The 19543-nt window shown below is 40.5% G+C and overlaps 1 protein-coding gene across 1 annotated transcript in view; it reads right to left on the bottom strand.

Annotated features, from left to right (window-relative positions):
• Nucleotides 1-19543, bottom strand: part of TBC1D1 (TBC1 domain family member 1) — a 300647-nt gene that overhangs the window by 39101 nt on the left and 242003 nt on the right. The window contains exon 18 of the mRNA XM_036763075.1: nt 377-621. Within this exon, the coding sequence (XP_036618970.1) occupies nt 377-621 (245 nt within the window). The remainder of the gene's footprint in view (nt 1-376; nt 622-19543) is intronic.

Raw genomic sequence — 19543 nt, forward strand, 5'->3', positions numbered from 1 at the left:
AGGGTTGTTGTGTGGATCAAATGAGATAATATATGTAGAGTGCCTTGCAAACCTTAAACTGCTATATCAATGCTAGCTATTATTAAAATACTTACTATCCATATATCCTTTCACTCCATATAGAGAGTTAAGATCTTGAAAGTAGGGACAATGTCACAGGATGTTTGTATCTCTCTATATGCTCACATAGTAGTGGAGATTAAACTAATGTCTATCAAATATGATGAAAGTTCATGATTAACAACAATGCTTTAATTAAGGCTTACATAGCACCTTCCACATCACAGCTTTGAAAAGCAGGCAGTAAATGCAGAGGAGCAGGTCTTTGGGGGACAGCTTCCACTTATAAGATACATAAAAGAGATATGGTAAATACCTGTAAAATAATCATGTCTGGTCGATACTGTTTCCGGAGTCCCATGTCAAACATTAAAAACTTCAACATTTTAAATGCATCCTCTTCACTCATATGAAGCAGCAAAACACCTGCCACAAAGCTCAGACCCTGGCAATATCCGACTTCCTGGTCTAGAAGCGAATAAGCCTTCAGAATATTATAGAGTGACAGCTGCCCGGCTCCCAGCTGTGCCGAAAAGTACGGATGTGTTGGAAACGTACGTCCTGTGGAAACAAATTCTATCAGTCAAGACTTATGGAACCCAGAAATTTAGTATCTTACCAGGTTGAAAAAATAGAAACTTTTAGAACTCTTGTCATCTTTTAAAAGTCAACTTTTAACACCATTTGGACTTAAGAAACAAGGCAAACATCTGTGTATCTGGTTGGTACTGAGTGGTATGTGGTGTTTTTTTTTTTTAAACCAAATAAAAATCAGTTGTTTTCACTGCTTGTTGTTTTTTTTAAATTTGTTACTCAGGTTAAAATAATCAAAACTACCTCCAGCAGGTTATCTCAACCTAAATCTAAAACAAAGATTTTCCTTTCCCTCTACTGTAACCACTCTTCCTTCAGGCATTAATCTTTATAACAATCTTTAACCCAAACAAAGTTAACTTTATTAGCTTCACCTAGATGGCTAACACAGAGATCTAATCAGCTTTTTACCAGAATGGATCCATCTTTTGGACTCTGCTTTCAAGTTCCTCCAGCAACAAGCCTATTTTGCCACTTTTTTCTCCGCAGAAGGGCTCTGAAATGCTTTCAAAAGCAGCAGGTATTTTCTTCCCAACAAAACATGCACAGCTTTGAAAGAAAGAAAAAAATGTCCTAATACCCTGATTATTTTCAGCCAAGGCCAGTATTCAAATGAAGATTAAATATTTCTTTTGTCTAGGAGTCTTTTGTAGTGGCCCGCTAGTTAAATAAGGACCCCACCCTTTTCCTCCAGGAATGTGGCTCTAAGGCTCATGAGTATCTGTTTCCAGATACCATAAGAGGGCTTGTTCTAGAAAACAGCTGGTGAGGGCCAACTTCACTGGTAGTGCTTATCCAGGGAAACAAGTTTGAATTAGAGATTTGATTTCCTGCTTCCTAGATTGGTAGAGGCTGGGGGCAAGTCTATTCCAGGCCAACTTTCATCTCTGGACGTCTGACATGAACAGTTTACTTCTGTTACTTACAAGGATAAAAGGAATTACAACTGCTTTAAGATAGCATTTAACCAATCCAGACTGATTTATTTATATTTAAATTAGCATGATTACAGTTGTCTCTAAACCAGTTTCCAAGCCTCTGGTCCAACTCATCCCAGGCCTCTTCTTTCTTAAGTGTTGTTCTTAGAGACTCTTTCTAATAAGCCAAGTCTCGTTAGTGGATAATTCTCCTCCCCACCCCACCGCCATTCCCTACCCCTAAGTAATCTAGTCTGCTCAGATCCTTTCCTCAGTTCTTTCTCACTATCCAAAAAGTCTCAGCCTAACCAGGGATTTCTGCTTTCCTGGGAGTACAAAGGTAGGACATGCCAATCCCAAATGGACCCACCTAGAAGGAGAAATGCACATTCCATGGGACAAGATAATCAGGAAAGGGATCTTGGATACAGAAGGAGGGGAATCACCCAGTTTACAAGATCTATTTTGAGTCACCCCCCACAGCAAGTTCTTGGGTGACCAAGTTCTTATCTTAGTTTAGACAAGCTGCTACATCAAACACTAGAGGCATCTCTCCTTGGAGCTAACCATTCTGCAGCAGCCAATGGGAACACAGCCTATCCCTGTTGACTAATGAATGATTCTTGCTTTTTCAGCCTACCCAGGTTTTATTAGCTAGATCCACTAAGTATGATTGATCAGATGGTAGATACGGCTTTCATTGAGTACATAACAATAAACCATTACAGTTAGCATTTATATAGCACTTTAAGTGCACAAAGCCCTTTGCAATATGTCATCTCATTTGAACCTCAAGGACATCCCTATGTGGAAGGTGCTATTTTACAGATGAGATAACTGAGAATGAGAGAAATTAGGTGAGTTGGCCAGGGTCATACAGCTAGTAAGTGTCCAAGCAGCATTTGAACTGAGGTCTCAGTCCATATACAATACTCAATCCTACTATGCCAGCTAGCTGCCCCAATACATGGCTTGTCTGCTCTGTTAGGTTTCTACGTCCCATGGGGTAGCTAGGTGGCGCAGTGAATAGAGCACAGGACCCCGAGTTAGGAGGACCTGAGTTCAAACCCAGCCTCAGACACTTGACACATTTACTAGCTGTGTGACCTTGGGCAAGTCACTTAACCCCACTGCCTTGCCTTCCTCCCTCAAAAAAAAAAAAAAAAAGTACACCAGAGGCCATTTAGTCTAACTCCCTAGCTTTACAGAGGACAATAAGAGGTCCAGTATATAGGGCACTGGGTGTGGAGTAAGAAGACCTGAATTCATATCTGGCCTCAGACACTCATTAGCTGTGTGACCCAAGGGAAGTCGCTTAACCTGTCTGCTCAGCTAACTGTAAAATGAGGATAACCATAGCACCTCATCTCCCACCCCACCCAGGTTGTTGTTAGGATCAAATAAGATATTTGTAAATCACTTAGTACAATGCCTGGAATATACAATAGGTGCTTAATTAGTGCTTGCTTCTTTCCTTAAAAGTTATTCAACAAGCATTTTTAAAAGCACCTAATATGTATATGGCATTTTTAAATGACCTGCCCAAGGTTACATAGGGAGTGAGTGGTCAGGGTGGGATTTGAACTCAGATCCTTTGATTCTGGAGTCATTGGGTACCCTTTTCCACTCCACCACACGCACCGGAGATAGTCTGAAAAGATTCTGTCAACCTAAGTGTATTACTGTAAATATTCCCTACAAATATTTATATTTATTCATATTATTTTAAATATTTGTGACATATATTTAATATTTACATTATCACAGAACAGTATGATTGGCTTGTTGAATACCAATACTTTAATATTCAACTCAAGTGTCACCTTCCCAAGAATCCTTCCCTGATCCCCAAGGTCAGCAATGACCTTTCCCCTTAGAGTTCATGTAGTACTTTCTTTTTCTCTTCTCTCTTCTCTCTGTCTTTCTCTTCATGTAATACTTTTTTCCCCCTCCTCTCTCCTCTTTCTCTCCATTCATGGTGCCATATTATCTGCTCGTATTTCATTCCCATATTAGATTATAAGCTTCATTAGACAAGGACTGCATCTTGTTTAAATTGTTTACCTTCCACAGCATAAGGCTCTGTACACAGCAGACTTAGTAAACATTTGAGTGAATGAATTAATTGAATTATAGAATTTTAGACACACAAAAAAGCTACATAACTCGTTAACATTACAGATGAAGAAAATGTCCCAGAAAGATTAACTTCCCCAAAGGAGTAAATCAATAACAAAAACACAACCAAAACTCAAGTATTTTGGGTCCCAACCCAATGTGCTTTCCATTATAAGCAATACACAAAAATATATTATCCCAGAATCTATTCTGATCAATGCAAATCCCAAATCAATAGAATCAAAATAATGAAATTAATTTTTAAAAGAATATTCCTAATACTCTATTCTTTTTCTTCCTTTTACATTTTAACTTTTTAACTGCTACAACTAAAAAACAAAAAAGTTGGGAAAAGTGTTGTAATATTTTACAGATGTTACCATGGATCCAACAGTAAACATATTTAAGCTTACATTACTTAACTAAAATGAAAACTTCCCCTTTTCAACTCTATTTTTAAAAAATATCAAATTTTCTTTTCAACATCAAGCCTCAGGCAGTTTGCGGCTACTCAGAGCCAAATTTTCTGAGAATGGTTTCACCTTTGCCTACTGAGACATTTTCTTTTTCTGTCAACTTCTAATGCTAAATCGGCCAGCAGATAAGGAATGAAGCAGGAAAGGCCAATTCATTTCCTGAGTCAGAATTCTCTTTTCATTTCTAATGTGAAAGAGAGTTTAAGCAGCTCCATCATTTCAGTATCAGCCCATGAAAGTGTTAGCTGAGCCTGAGGAGTCCTTGATCTGAAATGGTAGGCATACACACATACATACATACACATATATATTCACTCGAAACATTTTCATTTATTCATACTCTAAAAACAAAACCTTTTGCTTAAAGCCCAAGTCTTAACAATGATAAGTACAACCTGAAGTTTTGGATTTCCTAGTTGTTCTACTTACCTCATAGGAGCGTGGTGTGGGAAGGGCTTGTTAGACCATGGAAGTGATGTACAAACAAATGTGAGCTGTTACGCTGAGATAATATATACTTATCAAAAAAAGTTTCTGGGTAGCGCAATAAAAAAACGATCAGTTTCATAGCATCACACAGTTTTTCTATTTATTTTGGGGGGGGGGAAGAAAATGCAACTAATTTCTGTATTTAATCTCAAACTCCACATAGAAATTGAAAATTACGTTTCAAATGAACTTTTAAAACTCACTAGAAATTGTAATCCCACCCACTAAATTTCAATTGACTTGAGATTTCCAGTCTGTAAAACAACTGAGAGCTCATGTTGTTTACAATAAGAAAAAAAATTAATCTGGTTTCATTGAGAGGTCTATGAACCTCTAACTTTCAGGAATCTAAATAAAGCTGAAACTAGCCGACTTTTATCTGGTTCAGAACTTCAAATAAGTTTTACAACATAAGCTAAATAGCCAGTCTGTACCCAAATGTTCTTGTACAATAAACTCAACAAACCATATTCCTGGCTACACAGAGAGTCAATGGAAGCTCCTAAGGGCAAAGCTTTCCCTCAAAGCTCCCCAGTTGGTTAAGAGTCCAATTCCCAACACAGCCATAAAAAGAGGTTGGCTCAGCTTTGTTTCTAGTTGAATCCGAAGAGCCCCTATGTTCAGTCAATGCCTGGTGAATAAGGGAAGGGCCCCAATGCCCCTCTTTGCACTGAGTTTGAAATGGCTTTTCTGATTCATTTTGGAAGTAGGATGACTTTGCTAGTTATGTTCTTCTTAGAAAAATGTTAGAATCTGTTTATATTTCTAATGAATTGAAAAGTTGAGGGCAGACAGATCGTTCCAGTGTACTGGATAGCAGGGAGGACTCTGAGAATTTGGTTTTTTAAGTCACTGAGGATAATCCACATTAAATGAAAGAGTTGACTGTGTCCAATTATCCACACAATCTATTAAGTAATTTTACAAAAAGAAACAGGGAATCTAACTCTTTAAATTAAATTTAAATGGAAAGAAAAGATATTTCACAAAAACTAATATATGACTGGTTAGGTAAATAAATATACTCCATCATCAGGTTGTACTGTCTGATGCCTCTTCACCACACTACAGTGACCCTAGCTCCTCCAAGGATGGAACAAGCCAAATGCAAGTTCTAACAGGTCCCACCAGCCTAGAAAGGCTGTGAGGATGGGTTCTGTAATAGACTATGTCTCTTGCCCAAGGACCAACCTTATTGCTAGGAAGTAAGCTTTTTTTTTTTTAACCACAGAAACTTCTGGAGGCAGGACTGTGGTTGGCATGCCCAGAGGGAGTATCGCTTAAGTCGGCTGAAATGAGTCTGATCACATGGTGGGAGCATGGATGGAGACTGGAATTCTGATTTTGTTGGTATAGGAAACTCCATCAACCTACACAGGTTGGCACAATCTTTAGAGAAGTTGCCTAGAACTTAAGAGGTTATGTGACTGTCCAGGGTCACACAAGCTAGTATAGACCACAGGCTGTCCTTGAAGTTGGTCTTCTTGGCCTCAAGACCAGTTCTTGACCCACTGTACCACACTGTATCTCACAGGAGTATCATGAGTGTGTAAAAACAGAATTCTTGGCCTTTTTACACCTTGTTAGTAACTCATAGCACACTGATGATCAGCAAAGTTTGGTTTTCTTTCTGATATTTCTGCTCAGAGTTCATGAAAAGTTTCTTGAGTGGCGCTCTCAACTCAACGGGAAAGGCTGTTAAAAGTACATATTTCTGTAAACATGCCTTTCTAAGGGCACACATGCTACAGCAAAGGCACACCTACTCTCCAAGAAGAATTCTTAAAGGCCAGATTGGGGGGGGGGGGGGAGGGAAGGGGATAGACAGGGAGAATTCCTGACACTCTAGAAGGAAAACTAGTTGAAACTTGCAAAACATCCTACAAGTAACCGTTCCGCAGGCTTGCCTGCATCTTTAAGCTATGTTCTCCTTTACTGTAGTATAAATTACAGAAATGTCTCTTATTTTATTTTATATTTTAATCACATTGAGTTTTGCCCTCAGATAGAAAATGAGGCAGGGTGAGATGACTAAGTTACACTCTGAACTGATTGCAAATAACTCTGGAAATAAAACTTGGTATGATAATTATTATTACAAACAGAAAACCCCAATGATATTCTTTTTCAAAAAGAGACATGTGATGATTTTTCTGCCCTGTGCAGAGGGATAAAAGTTTGTCAGAATCAAGAAACAGTCAGAAAGACAGGCAGGGAGATTATGAAGACATACTGCTAGAAGCCTGAGACCTGAGCGGGTTTTTACCCAGTGGCTCCAAGCCCCGCTCCCACAAATCTAAGTTATACTGGGTAAGGCCGCTATCATCTGGAGGCTGATTGAGAGACAAGCCTCCTTTCCATCTTCCATTTCCAGGGTAACTCTGGAGTCTCCGTAGCCTCCCACCTTTAAAAATATTTATAGCATGCTTCTGCCTCAATCTTGGAACAGGCCTAACACATATTCCTTCTTAACTATTCCCCCCACTCCCATATTCATTCATTCTGCTTCAACCGCTTTTGCTACCACTGGAATGAGAAGTATCTTGCCCCTTGAAATGGGTGCAGTTTACAAGACTGTACGACCCAGAATACCTTTAAAATACACCTGCCCCTTCAAAAAAGCACCCAAGAACAGGGGACTGGATTAGATGACCCCCAACACTCCTAGCTCTAGATCAATGATACTTGGAAGACAAATTCCTCTTGTGCAGGGGTAATCTTATGTGCTAATATTCATAGGAAGTAGTGGTCTGTTTAGACAGAAATATATCCACAAGGTCATAGATTTAGAGTTGAAAGGGACCTTAGAGGCCGTCTAGTAATAGTAGTAGTAGTAGTAATAAGAAGTAGTAGTGGTAGCAGTACTACACCTACTATTTATATAGTGCTTCCTATGTGCCAGGCACTGTGTTTATGACAATTATTACAATAATTATCTCATTTGATCCTCATAACAACCCTGAGAGGTAGGTGGTATTCTTATCCAAATGAGGAAACTGAGGCAGAGGTCGTGCAGGGTCACACAGTTAGTAAGTGTATCTGAGGTCAGATCTGAACGCAAGTCTTCCTTATTCCAGGCCTGGAACTCTGCCCACTGACTCATTTAGCTGCCCTCATTTTCTACATGGTAAAGAGAGGCTGGATGGCTTAAGGGATGTTGTCATGACCACATGGTAAAGTAACAAAGGCAGGAGTAGAACCCAGGCCTCCTGACTCTAAAGCTGGTCCACTATACCACACTGGCTCCCCAGCAGAGGACCAAATATCAGCTGTCAAGTGCCTTTTGTTTGTCCAAATGACAAAATGGACCTGGGGCTCCTAAGTGTTTGGGAGAGGGGGTTCTATCTTTTTTTTTTTGAATCATGGACTCCTCTTCAGCTTAAAATACATGGGATTACAGAGGAAACCAATTATACTGAAATACAATCATCAATATTTTTTTAAGTTTGTAGATCTCAGGTTAAGAATCTCTGTCTCTAGGGGTAGGTACTACAAGTCTACCAGCCTATTCATGCACTCCTGAGGGCTAACTAGCTGTGTGACCCTGGACGACTTAACTTTTCTGGGTCTCTTTTTCATCCGGAAAAAATAGAGCGGGTCATACTAAAAAAATCTCTACGGCCACTTTCCAGCTTCAAAAGTCTCTGATTCCATCATGTTCCTCAATTACTCAGTGTGGACCTGGGGCTTCACAAAGAAAAGGCCGCTGTTTATGCATCACTGTGCACAAAGAAATGAGGAGAGAAAAGAGCTCATCGAAAGGCATGGTCTTTTTAGGCAAGTTTACTAATAAACTGTGGGAAGATTTCACCTCTTTCACAGAGGAGAAGATTGAGGTCCAGAAGAGAATCGACCTGTTTAAAGTCTTACTGCTACCTACATAGTTAAGGCTTCATCCTCTACTTAAAAATAAAAAAATAAAAAATGAATTAAAACACCCCAGAACTTTCAACTGGGTGTTTGGACAAATCTGCCCCTTTTCTAACCAACACTTTATGGTTATTTACTCTTTAAGTAATCTTTTACTCATTTAATTGCAAGCTCTATAATTCATCATCTATCTCTCACTATCTAAGTGGTTCCTAAGGTTCTCTGCTCTGATTTCTCTTTTCACTCTATATTCTTCCCCTTGGTGATTTCATTTGCTCTCTTGAATTCAATTAGCACCTTTTATTCAGACACCCAACTGTCCCCTAAACACCAGGCCCCACATTCCCCTATACCTACTAGGCATCTCCAAGCCAACTCTCCCCTAAACACCAGGCCCCATATTCTTCTATACCTAGTAGGCATCTCCAACTGGACATTCTATCAGTACTCAAACTCAGCATGCCCCAATCTGAACTCACCATCTTCCCCCTTCTCTTGTGCTGCCCAAATTGGCCCCTCCCCCCTGCCAACTTCCCCATTCCTGGTGAGGACACCACTGTCTTGCCTGTCACCCAGGTTCCTGACCTCAGAGTCATCTCTGACTCTTCTTTATACCCCATCACATGGTGGGTACAAGTAGGCTGCAGTATATTTCCAGTGGTACCTTCCATTCAACAAGTATGTTAAAGGTGATCACCAAGGAAATGTAGGATCAGAAAAGTAGGTGGGCTGATCCTGTGGGCAGGGTAAGGGAAAATGGATCTACAGCCCGACTATTCCACAAAGGACTATGAAGGATAAAAAAGGCTAGAGATGAGGGACCATGAACCCCCAAGAGTCCATGAACCTGGATGGGAAAAAAATTACATCTTTATTTTCACTAACCTCAAATTGAAATTTAACGTCTTCAATTCTGAATATAGCCAATATAAAATGATTCTGAGAAAGGGTCTAAAAGCTTCACCAGATTGCCAGAGGGGTCCATGACACACAAAAGGTTAAGAACCGCAGCCTGGAGGAAAGGCCAATGGAACTTCGCATCCTCCACAAAGACTGTATGAAAGAATAAAAACCAGAACGGCACAAGATGAGAAGTCATGGATGGGTTCCAGGCAGCACTAAGGGAGGGGGCGTTGCCACTCACATTCATGAAACCGTAGAGCTGCTGAGTTTTGAAGTATAAAAAAGGTTGAGAGAGTCAATTAAAAAATGAAAATGTATATGGGAATATTCCCTAACAATACCGTGATATAGTGGACAAAGACCTGAATTCAACACTTGTTTTAGATGTTTACCAGCTGTGTGATCCTCAACAAGGCACTTAACCTGTCTGCCTCAGTTTCCTCACCTGTAAAATGGGCATAATGGCCGCACCTACCTCTGAGGTGTTGTGAGAATGAAATGAGGTAAGATGTGTAAAGTGTCATATAAATGCCACCTATTATTATTATTATTTTCAGACTTAAAAAAAAATCTAAGATTTATTCCTTTGTGAGACTATAACAAATTATCCCTTGAATTGTCACGATGGGACTGCCACATGATCATTATTTTTGATGATACAGTCTCAACCACAGTAGAGACAATGGCACGCATTTATAACCATTCTCTCAGTTGAGAAGTACAACTGATCTCTAAAATGGCTAAATCCCAAACTGGACAGATAACCTTATTAAAAAGCAAACCACTGCCTGACAAAGCCTAGGTATTCATCTCTCTCTGTCTTTTTGCTTTTAAGAAAGTTTGATCCCTCATCTGGTCTCACCCCAGAACCCTAGGTTTTCAACAACAAGATGAAATACAAAACAAAGCTGTTTTCTTGGATTATTAAAAATAGCTCCTTCTGTTACTCCAAGTTCACAACACTTGGCTCTTTGTGTTGGGGCCAAATGCGGCAAACCACCAACCAGGAAAGGAGTGAAGAAAACATTTTCTGCCCTTCTATATTTCGTCAATTCAACAGCTCCTAGCAGAGTCCTTCCTTTGGGGAATAGCTCAAATACCCATCTATGGCCAGGTGGAAACTTCCTTCTGTTTTGTCACCCAAGAGGAGATAAGAAAACTCTCTTTTCTTTCCAAGTTGGACTGGAATCCCTTTGCCACCAAACACTGGGCAGGTTTTATGTACTTGGTCAGAATATATTAAGTTTCAAGTGGGAAGCACAAATCAATAGTCCATTGACATCCACCACAGTGGATCGTTCATTCAAAATATGCCTTTAAACTAAAGAGATACTCTTTCCTTTCAAGAATATTTTCTCAGCCATGCTTACAGAGTGCGAACACTCTTTCCCCATTATGCTTAAAACGAATGTGGCACAATGGACACAGGGCTCAAATGAGCAGCTGAAGCTTCCATAGTTTGGTCCCACTCCCAACTCAATCACTGACTTGTCTCTAGGATTCTGGGTAGCACATTTAGCCTCCATTGCCTCCATTCTATCAATTTTAAAATAAAAATACCTGCTTGGAACCAATTTCAAAAGGATGCTGAGGACTTTTTAAAAAAGCAGTACAAAAAAAAATTGGAAAACACATTGACTATAAAATCACAAAGTAAAGGAAACATTTAAAATGGGGCTGAGATGAAGAGGAAAGGGCCTTTGAGTCTTCTTGGGGCAGTTAAAATCCTGGGGTGCTGTTTCTGGACTTGGAGAGACCATGCTGGAGCTGTAGGACTACTGGTCATCCCTTCTCTATTGCTGTGATGCCCTTTGCCCATAGGAATTGCCAGCAAGGCTGATGCAGGGACAGCAAGTGACTGGTGAGTCTAGGCTAAGGCATCAGGAAAGGTCAGAAAAACAATTTGCAATTTGAACCCAGAGTATAGAAAGCAAGAGGTGGAGGAGTAAAAAGATGAAGCTTAAAACCAGCAAGGATAGGGGGACCTCAGTCAATCCTAACGGCACTGGTAGCATTTCGAGGCTTGGATTACGGTTGAGGTCTTCAGCCAGTTGGCTGGGTACTTCATGAGGGAAAGACTAGCCCTGCCTGGCCAAGGTGGAGGTTGCAGTTGCAAAATGGATATTGCAGTAAAAAGGGGTTTGTGAGCTGCCAGATGATTAGGAGGAGAGTGGTTGCAGAACGAATACATCTGAGATGGAGGTTTGGACCAAGGGGCCAATGGGGTGCTAAGCCAGCTGCTTAGCCAAACCTTCTCCAGCCCAAGCCTGGAGCTGGAGGACAGATGCTCAGCCAGGTGGCCATCTGTTAAACCTGATAGCATCCCTCCCAGTAAGGCGTGGTCAGAGGTGGGAGGGAACTGTTTCTGGTCAGAAATCATTCCAGATGACTACATTTTCAGGACGGCTACAGCAGTGGGGAGTGAGCAGGGCTAAGAACCCTCACTAACCCCCTCCACAATCACTAGGATAAAACACCATCAAAACACTACTAAATGTTGACCAAATGGTATTACAGATCAATCTAGCTTTGGGCAAGAACTTTTTTTTTTTTTTGCAAAAAGCTGTTTATCATGAAGGCCAATTTCAGAAAGTGAAGCCAGCTATCCCAAAGGGAGAAATAAAAAGCCTGAACACACAAACTAGATTAACTTCATCGACCAAGAATGGGTTTCACAGGACTCTGAGTCACTGGTGGTTGTGCAGTTTATCTACTGATGAGTTTTCTGAGGCTCTGGCAGGGAGGGGGATACGAGAGCACCAATTTCAATTTTGTGGAATGCTCCTTTCTGCTCTAGCTCTTCACTGGTGAGAGATTTTCTCAAAATGATATGTAGAAAAGACCTCTTAGGAAACCAGATTAAATGACTGGTTTGGGAGATGTGTAATGTTATAGAAAATGAACAATATTGTTGGGAGGTGGAGAAAGATTTTTTTTTGTCTCAGTTTAGAGGAAGTTTTAGTAAATAAACTCCCAATTGGGTGAGAAGGTTTAAGTACAGGTAAGACATTATCTTCACAATAATGTGCTCTGGTATAAATATACTAAGAAAGCTCAGTTGAAATGGGAGAGGCACAGTATGGGGCAGAGAGAAGAGTTAGGGGTGAAGCCTGCAGAGATAAATGGAGGAACCATATTCATGAAAACTGAAAGATGCTTTTAGATAATCTCAAAAGGTATTAGGGAGCATCCTTAAAGGAAGGTCAGAACCCAGGGGATTTAGGAGGGACTACAAGCAGCTGTGGGAGGAGGGGGGAAAAGCCAGGTGTCTGGGAAGGAAGCTACAGCTATCAGAGAGGGATGGCTGGAACAGGGACTTTCAGGAGTAGGTCAAGGGACTTAGCAAACAATAGAGCAAAGGAGGTTATGAAACAAAACAGGCTGAATCACAGGCCTGCCCAGATCACATGCCAACTGGAGGAAAGGCTGCTGTCAGTCACAGCTGCGACTCTCAGTGGCTTCTAATAACTGGAGAACAAACACTTCCCAGATGGGATACACACAGTTATGAGAACTGATAAACTCTCTCTCTATTTAGTCAACTCATTGTGGTTTTTTTTTCCCCTCTTCCTCCTCCTCTTCCTCCACCTCCTCCTCCCTTTCAGGAGAAAGTAATTAACTATGTGTAAGAGCCAAGAATAACTTTGCCTATGGAAAAAAGGAGATATATTGAAATAAAATATTTGAATTAGAGGGAAATACATTTCCTCTCTCTTCCCTATTTATCTTTAAAAATCTAGAAACTTGTTATACTCACTCCTTTTCAGCCTCTTATTCTCATTATATCTCTTGCTTCATTTCACATTAAAAGAACATGAGGTCATTTGTCCTATTGCTCATCACATTAACAAACACAGGCTATTGCCAATTCACGAAATCTTTCTTTTTCCTAATGGTTAGTGGGCCATGCTGATGTCAACCTCACATCATTTATTTTGGACTGCCATGGAGTAGAACCACCATCAATCAATGCCAGTGTTCCACTCATGTCAAAAATTTCAAAATGAAAATTCCGGGAACAAAATAAGTGCCTCATAAAGATATGCCTGAGTCAGATTCCAAGTTCTGCTTTTAAATACCAGGGGCAGTTGGAAACTCCTTGGGGCTTACTGTCACCTAGGAATTGTCCCTGGTCACTAGATGCTTATGGGAGATTGGCATTTAAACTTACACCTGTCCATGGCAGAGACCACCTACTACCACCCGCCACCCAAGTTACTAAGAACAGGCCCCCTGCATGGCTCCTTTTCCCTGGACCTTATTCAGATAGGCAAGGGTATTTCAAGGACTACCTGGCAGTGTGGAGCGACTACTGGACATCCCATGGAAAAAGCAGCAACTGATAATGGGAGTTTTTCTAATCCAATTCAACAAAAATTTATTACTCCTTTGTTTCCTTTAAGACTTAGTTCAAGCATTACCTTCTACATCAAGTTTTTCCTCATCCTCTAATTGCCAGTATCATCCCTCCAAAAAAGACTTTATATTTACTTTGCACATAGTGTGTATAAATACGTATGTACATAGTCTTCCCCAAAAGAATTTAAGGTTCTTGAAGGCAGAGATTTCTTTTTATCTTCGTATCACAAGCACCTCACAATGCTTGGCAAAAGTAGGTGCTTTCTTTTTATTTAATATTTTTAGTTTTAAGCACTGATTTCCACAAGATTTTGAATTACAAATTTTCTCCTCATTTCTACCCTCCCCCCCCCCACCACTCCAAGATGGCATATATTCTGATTGCCCCATTCCCCAGTCAGCCATCCCTTCTGTCAACCCACTCCCCCCATCCCCTTTTCCCTTACTTTCTTATAGGGCAAGATTGATTTCTATGCCCCATTGCCTGTATATCTTATTTCCTAGTTGCATGTGAAAAATAACTTTTTTTTGTAACATCTGCTTTTAAAACTCTGAGTTCCAAATTCTTTCCCCTCTTCCCTCCCCATCCACCCTCCCTAAGAAGGCAAGCAATTCAACATAGGTCACACGTGTATCATTATGTAAAACCCTTTCATAATACTCTTGTTGTGAGAGACTAACTATATTTTGTTCCCTCCTACCCTGTCCCCCTTTATTCAATTTTCTCCCTTGACCCTGTCCTTTTTCAAAAGTGTTTGCTTTTGATTACCTCCTCCCCCTATCTGCCCTCCCTTCTATCATCCCCCCTTTTTATCCCCTTCTTCCTTCTTTCCTGTGGGGTGACATACCCAATTGAGTGTGTGTTATTCCCTCCTCGAGTCAAATCCAATGAGAGCAAGATTCACTCATTCCCCCTCACCTGCCCCCTCTTCCCTTCCAACAAACTGCTTTTTCTTGCCACTTTTATGGGAGATAATTTACCCCATTCTATCCCTTTCTCCCTCTCAGTATATTCCTCTCTCATCCCTTAATTTGATTTTTTTTTTTTAGATATCATCCCTTCATATTCAACTCATCATGTACCCTCTGTCTATATATATAAATAAAAATATAAATGTATGTATATTCCCTTCAGCTACCCTAATACTGAGGTCTCATGAATTATACACATCATCTTTCCATGTAGGAATGTAAACAAAACAGTTCAACTTTAGTAAGTCCCTTATGATTTCTCTTTCTTATTTACCTTTTCATGCTTCTCTTGATTCTTGTGTTTGAAAGTCAAATTTTCTATTCAGCTCTGGTCTTTTCACTGAGAAAGCTTGAAAGTCCTCTATTTTATTGAAAATCCATATTTTGCCTTGCAGCATGATACTTAGAGTTTTGCTGGGTAGGTGATTCTTGGTTTTAATCCTAGTTTCATTGACCTCTGGAATATCATATTCCAAGCCCTTCAATCCCTTAATGTAGAAGCTGCTAGATCTTGTATTATCCTGACTGTGTTTCCACAATACTCAAATTGTTTCTTTCTGGCTGCTTGCAGTATTTTCTCCTTGAACTGGTAACTCTGGAATTTGGCAACAATATTCCTAGGAGTTTTTTTTTGGGGGGATCTTTTTTTGGGAGGTGATCTGCGGATTCTTTCAATTTCTATTTTACCCTCTGGCTCTAAAATATCAGGGCAGTTCTCCTTGATAATTTCTTGAAAGATGATATCTAGGCTCTTTTTTTGATCATGGCTTTCAGGTAGTCCAATAATTTTTAAATTATCTCTCCTGGATCTATTCTCCAGGTCAGTGTTTTTTTCCAATGGGATATTTCACATTATCTTCCATTTTTTCATTCCTTTGGTTCTGTTTTATAATATCTTGATTTCTCATACAGTCACTAGCTTCGACTTGCTCCAATCTAATTTTTAAGAGAGTATTTTCTTCAGTGGTCTTTTGGACGTCCTTTTCCATTTGGCTAATACTGCCTTTCAAGGCATTCTTCTCCTCATTGGTTTTTTGGAGCTCTTTTGCCATTTGAGTTAGTCTATTTTCTAAGGTGTTATTTTCTTCAGTACTTTTTGGGTCTCCTTTAGTCATTGACTTGTTTTTCATGGTTTTCCCACATCCCTTTCATTTCTCTTCCCAATTTTTCCTCTACTTCTCTTACCTGCTTTTCCAAATCCTTTTTGAGCTCTTCCATGGCCTGAGACCAATTCCTATTTTTCTTGGAGGCTTTTGATGTAGGCTTTTTGACTTTCTGGCTGTATGTTTTGGTCTTCTTTGTCACCAAAAAAAAAGATTCCAAAGTCTGAGTCTGAATATGAGTCTGTTTTCACTGCCTGTTCATGTTCCCAGCCAACTACTTGACCCTTGAGTTTTTCGTTGGGGTATGACTGCTTGTAGAGAGTACTTTTTCCCAAGCTTGAGGGGCTGCGCTGCTGTTTTCGGAGTTACTTCTACACAGCAAGCTCTGCCACACCAGCGCTCCTCCTCCCCCAAGAACTGCCAACCTGGACTGTGACTCAGATCTTAAGCAGGCTCTGCACTCTTGCTCTGATCTGCCACTTATTTCTTCCCACCAGGTGGGCCTGGGGCCAGAAGCAACTGCAGCGGGAGTTCTGTCCTCAAAGTTGCACCATCTCTGCTGCCCCCAGGGTGGTAGCCAATCCAGAACTCCTTTTACTCTGTCCCAGCAGCTTTTCCCACTAACCTTCTCTGTCGTCTTTGGTGTTTGTGGGTTGAGAAGTCTGGTTACTGCCACAGCTCACTGATTCAGGGTGCTAGGGCCTGTTCCGCCTAGCTCCCGGTCTGGTTGGTCTTGTCCGGCCCACGCTGGGCTGTGCTCTGCTCCCAGCTCCATGACATAGACCCTTCCCAGCCACCATCCAGGCCATCCTGAGCTGGAGACCTGCTTCCCTCTGCTATTTCATGGGTTCTGCAGCTCTAGAATTTGTTTGGAGCCATTTTCATAGGTGTTTGGAGGGACCTGGGGGGGGAGCTTAAGCAAGTCCCTGCTTTCCAGCCACCATCTTGGCTCTGCCCCCCCAAAGTTGGCACTTTCGAATGCATACTGACTGTGTGTTAAGCAGCCAAGCATCCCAGTGGGTACGGCAACAGATCTGGACCCAGGAAGACCTGAGTTCAAAAAGTGCCCAAAGATACTTGACAGTCCTGTGACCTTGAGCCAGTCCCTTTAACTCTGCCTGTTTCCTCATCCAGAAAAACGGGACAATGCTAGAACCCACCTCCCAGGCTTGTTGTGAGGATCAGAAATGAGATAATAATTGTAAAGCACCTTATAACCTTAACTCGCCATATAAATGGTAGCTGTTATTCTTCCTATACCCACTTTTATTCCTCTTACTTCTGTTCTCCTCCTACTCTTACTACTGCTACTCCTAATACTCACCCTTTTTACTCCTCCTCCTCCTCTTCTTTCTACTAATATACCTACTATGACTCCTCTTTCTCCTCCCACTATTCCTTTCACTACTACTCTTCCTCCTCCTTATACTATTCCTATTATTAATTCCACTCTTCCTCCTCCTCCTCTTAATCCTACTACCACTATTTCTACTGCTAATAATTCTCCTCCTCCTCCAATTATTCCTTCTACTAATACTCCTTCTGCTATTCCTCCTCTTCCATCTATTCCTACTATTCCTACCACTACTACACATCCTCCCTCTCCTGATTCTATTCCTACTATTAACTCCACTCCTCCTCCTCTTATTCCTACTATAGTATTCCTACTACTACTAATTCTCCTTCTCTTCTTATTCTTCCTCCTCTTATTCCTTTCTACAAGTAATCTTCTTCCTCCTCCTCCACCTATTTCTCTTCCTAGTATTCCTACTACTACTACTACTCTTTCTTCTCCTCCTCCTCCTGCTATATGCTAGGTACTGTGCTCTGTGCTGTGTAGAGAACCAGTCCTGCCCTCAAGGAGCTGAGATTCTCCCCAGGCAGCCCATTTTACTCCAATCCCTATAATTGCAAGGACAGCAATTTTTTTCCATTTTTTTCTATATTTCCCAGCTTTGAGCTGAGATCTGCTCTTCTGTCATTTCCATCCGTTGCTCCTAGTTATATCCAAGAAGAATTAATTTATACTCCTCCACACGACAGACCCTCAAGTACTTGAAGACAGCTGCTGTCAAGTCTTTTGCCCCTTTGGTGTTTTCTTAGCTCCCTTCCAGTCCTCCCAGGGAGTCTTCTGTGGGGTATCTTCCAGGCCACTTGTCATCCTGGTTGCCCTCACAGGGCAGTCACACTCCAGCTTCTCTAGAAGGGGGCATTCAGGTGTTCCATTTGAGGTCTGACAAGGGCAGAGTACACTGAAACCATCCCTTCTCCCATTCTGAACACTACATGTATCCAACGGCTATCAAACATTTAAACAGGGATCATTTTAATCTAGAGAGCTGTAATAGGCTTCCAGCAGGGCATGAATAATTCAGAGCTTTATGAGCTCTTCTATAAACTTGTAGTGACCTATACGAGAATTTTACTCCCTTGACATAATTTGGCAAGCAGACAAGTGTCTGCCAGCAGGCTGATTTAGTACATAATCCGTCATATATTTTCCTTCTTCAACTGTCTGGCCTTTCATACTACTGCTACTTATCCATTCCTGAAAACTCCAATTTCAGAAACTCCTTTTCATTAGTCTAGCTATACATTTTTATTAAAGTGAAACATCATCATTTTTTAAAGTGAAAAGGGAACAGTTAAAAGACATATCCAAAAAAAATGAGGGTGAAGATAAATCTAAAATTTATGTCCAAAAAGAACTAGAACACAGTATTTGTTCAAAGTATTTTACCTCAACTATGTTTTACTGTTCATTATTTTAAGATCATCATATTTCAACCAATACCAAGAAAGCAGTATCTGAAGGACACACTTTCACTTACACAACATTAAGAAAACCTATTTAAGAAGTAGCAGTAAAGGAATTCTGGGCACGGTCATTTTTGTGTACCAATTAATGCCATTTCAACAAAACAAGACACCTAAAAAAAAGAATGCTTAGTAATTTAAAACCTGTATTCCCAAAGTCACTGAACGATACATATTCTCTCACCCAATAAAACTACTACTAGGCCTATAACTGAAAGAAGAAAAGGACCCGCATGTACAAAATTTTTATAACAGCTTTTATTTTTCACGGTGGCAAGGAAATGGAAACTAAGGATTGTGTTCCCCAGCCCACCCTCTCTCCCCATGAACTGGAGGATGGTTGAAAAAATCATAATACATGAACATAATGGAATGTATTGTGCAATAAGACATGATGAAAGAAAAGCTTTCAAAGAAACCCAGGAAGACTTACATGAACTGAAAAAGTAAAGCAAGTAGAACCAGGAGAACAATTTACATAATAACAGCACTAGGAAAACAACCTCAAAAGACTCAGGAACTCTGATCGACACAATGACCATCCACAACTTCAGAGGACCCAAGATAAAAACATGCCATCCCCCTCGGACAGGGTACAGAGGGAGACTTTTTTTGGGCAAAGTGCAGGAATTAGTTTTGCTTGACTATGAATATTTGTTTAAAAGGTTTTGTCTTCTATTTTTCCTCTCTCTAATGAGAGGGTGGTAGGGAGAAAAAAAAAACTTTTTTGTTCATTGAAAAAAAATTTTCTTAAAAGAAGCATGCTTAAGACACTGACTTGACCACAGAAAGTAATCCACACTTAGAAAGCAAAAAGTCTGACTTCTATTATGAACCAGGAGGATTTACCTTATTATTAGTTTAT

The sequence above is a fragment of the Trichosurus vulpecula genome, chromosome 6, assembly GCF_011100635.1.
Source record: "Trichosurus vulpecula isolate mTriVul1 chromosome 6, mTriVul1.pri, whole genome shotgun sequence".
NCBI classification, from domain to species: domain Eukaryota; kingdom Metazoa; phylum Chordata; class Mammalia; order Diprotodontia; family Phalangeridae; genus Trichosurus; species Trichosurus vulpecula.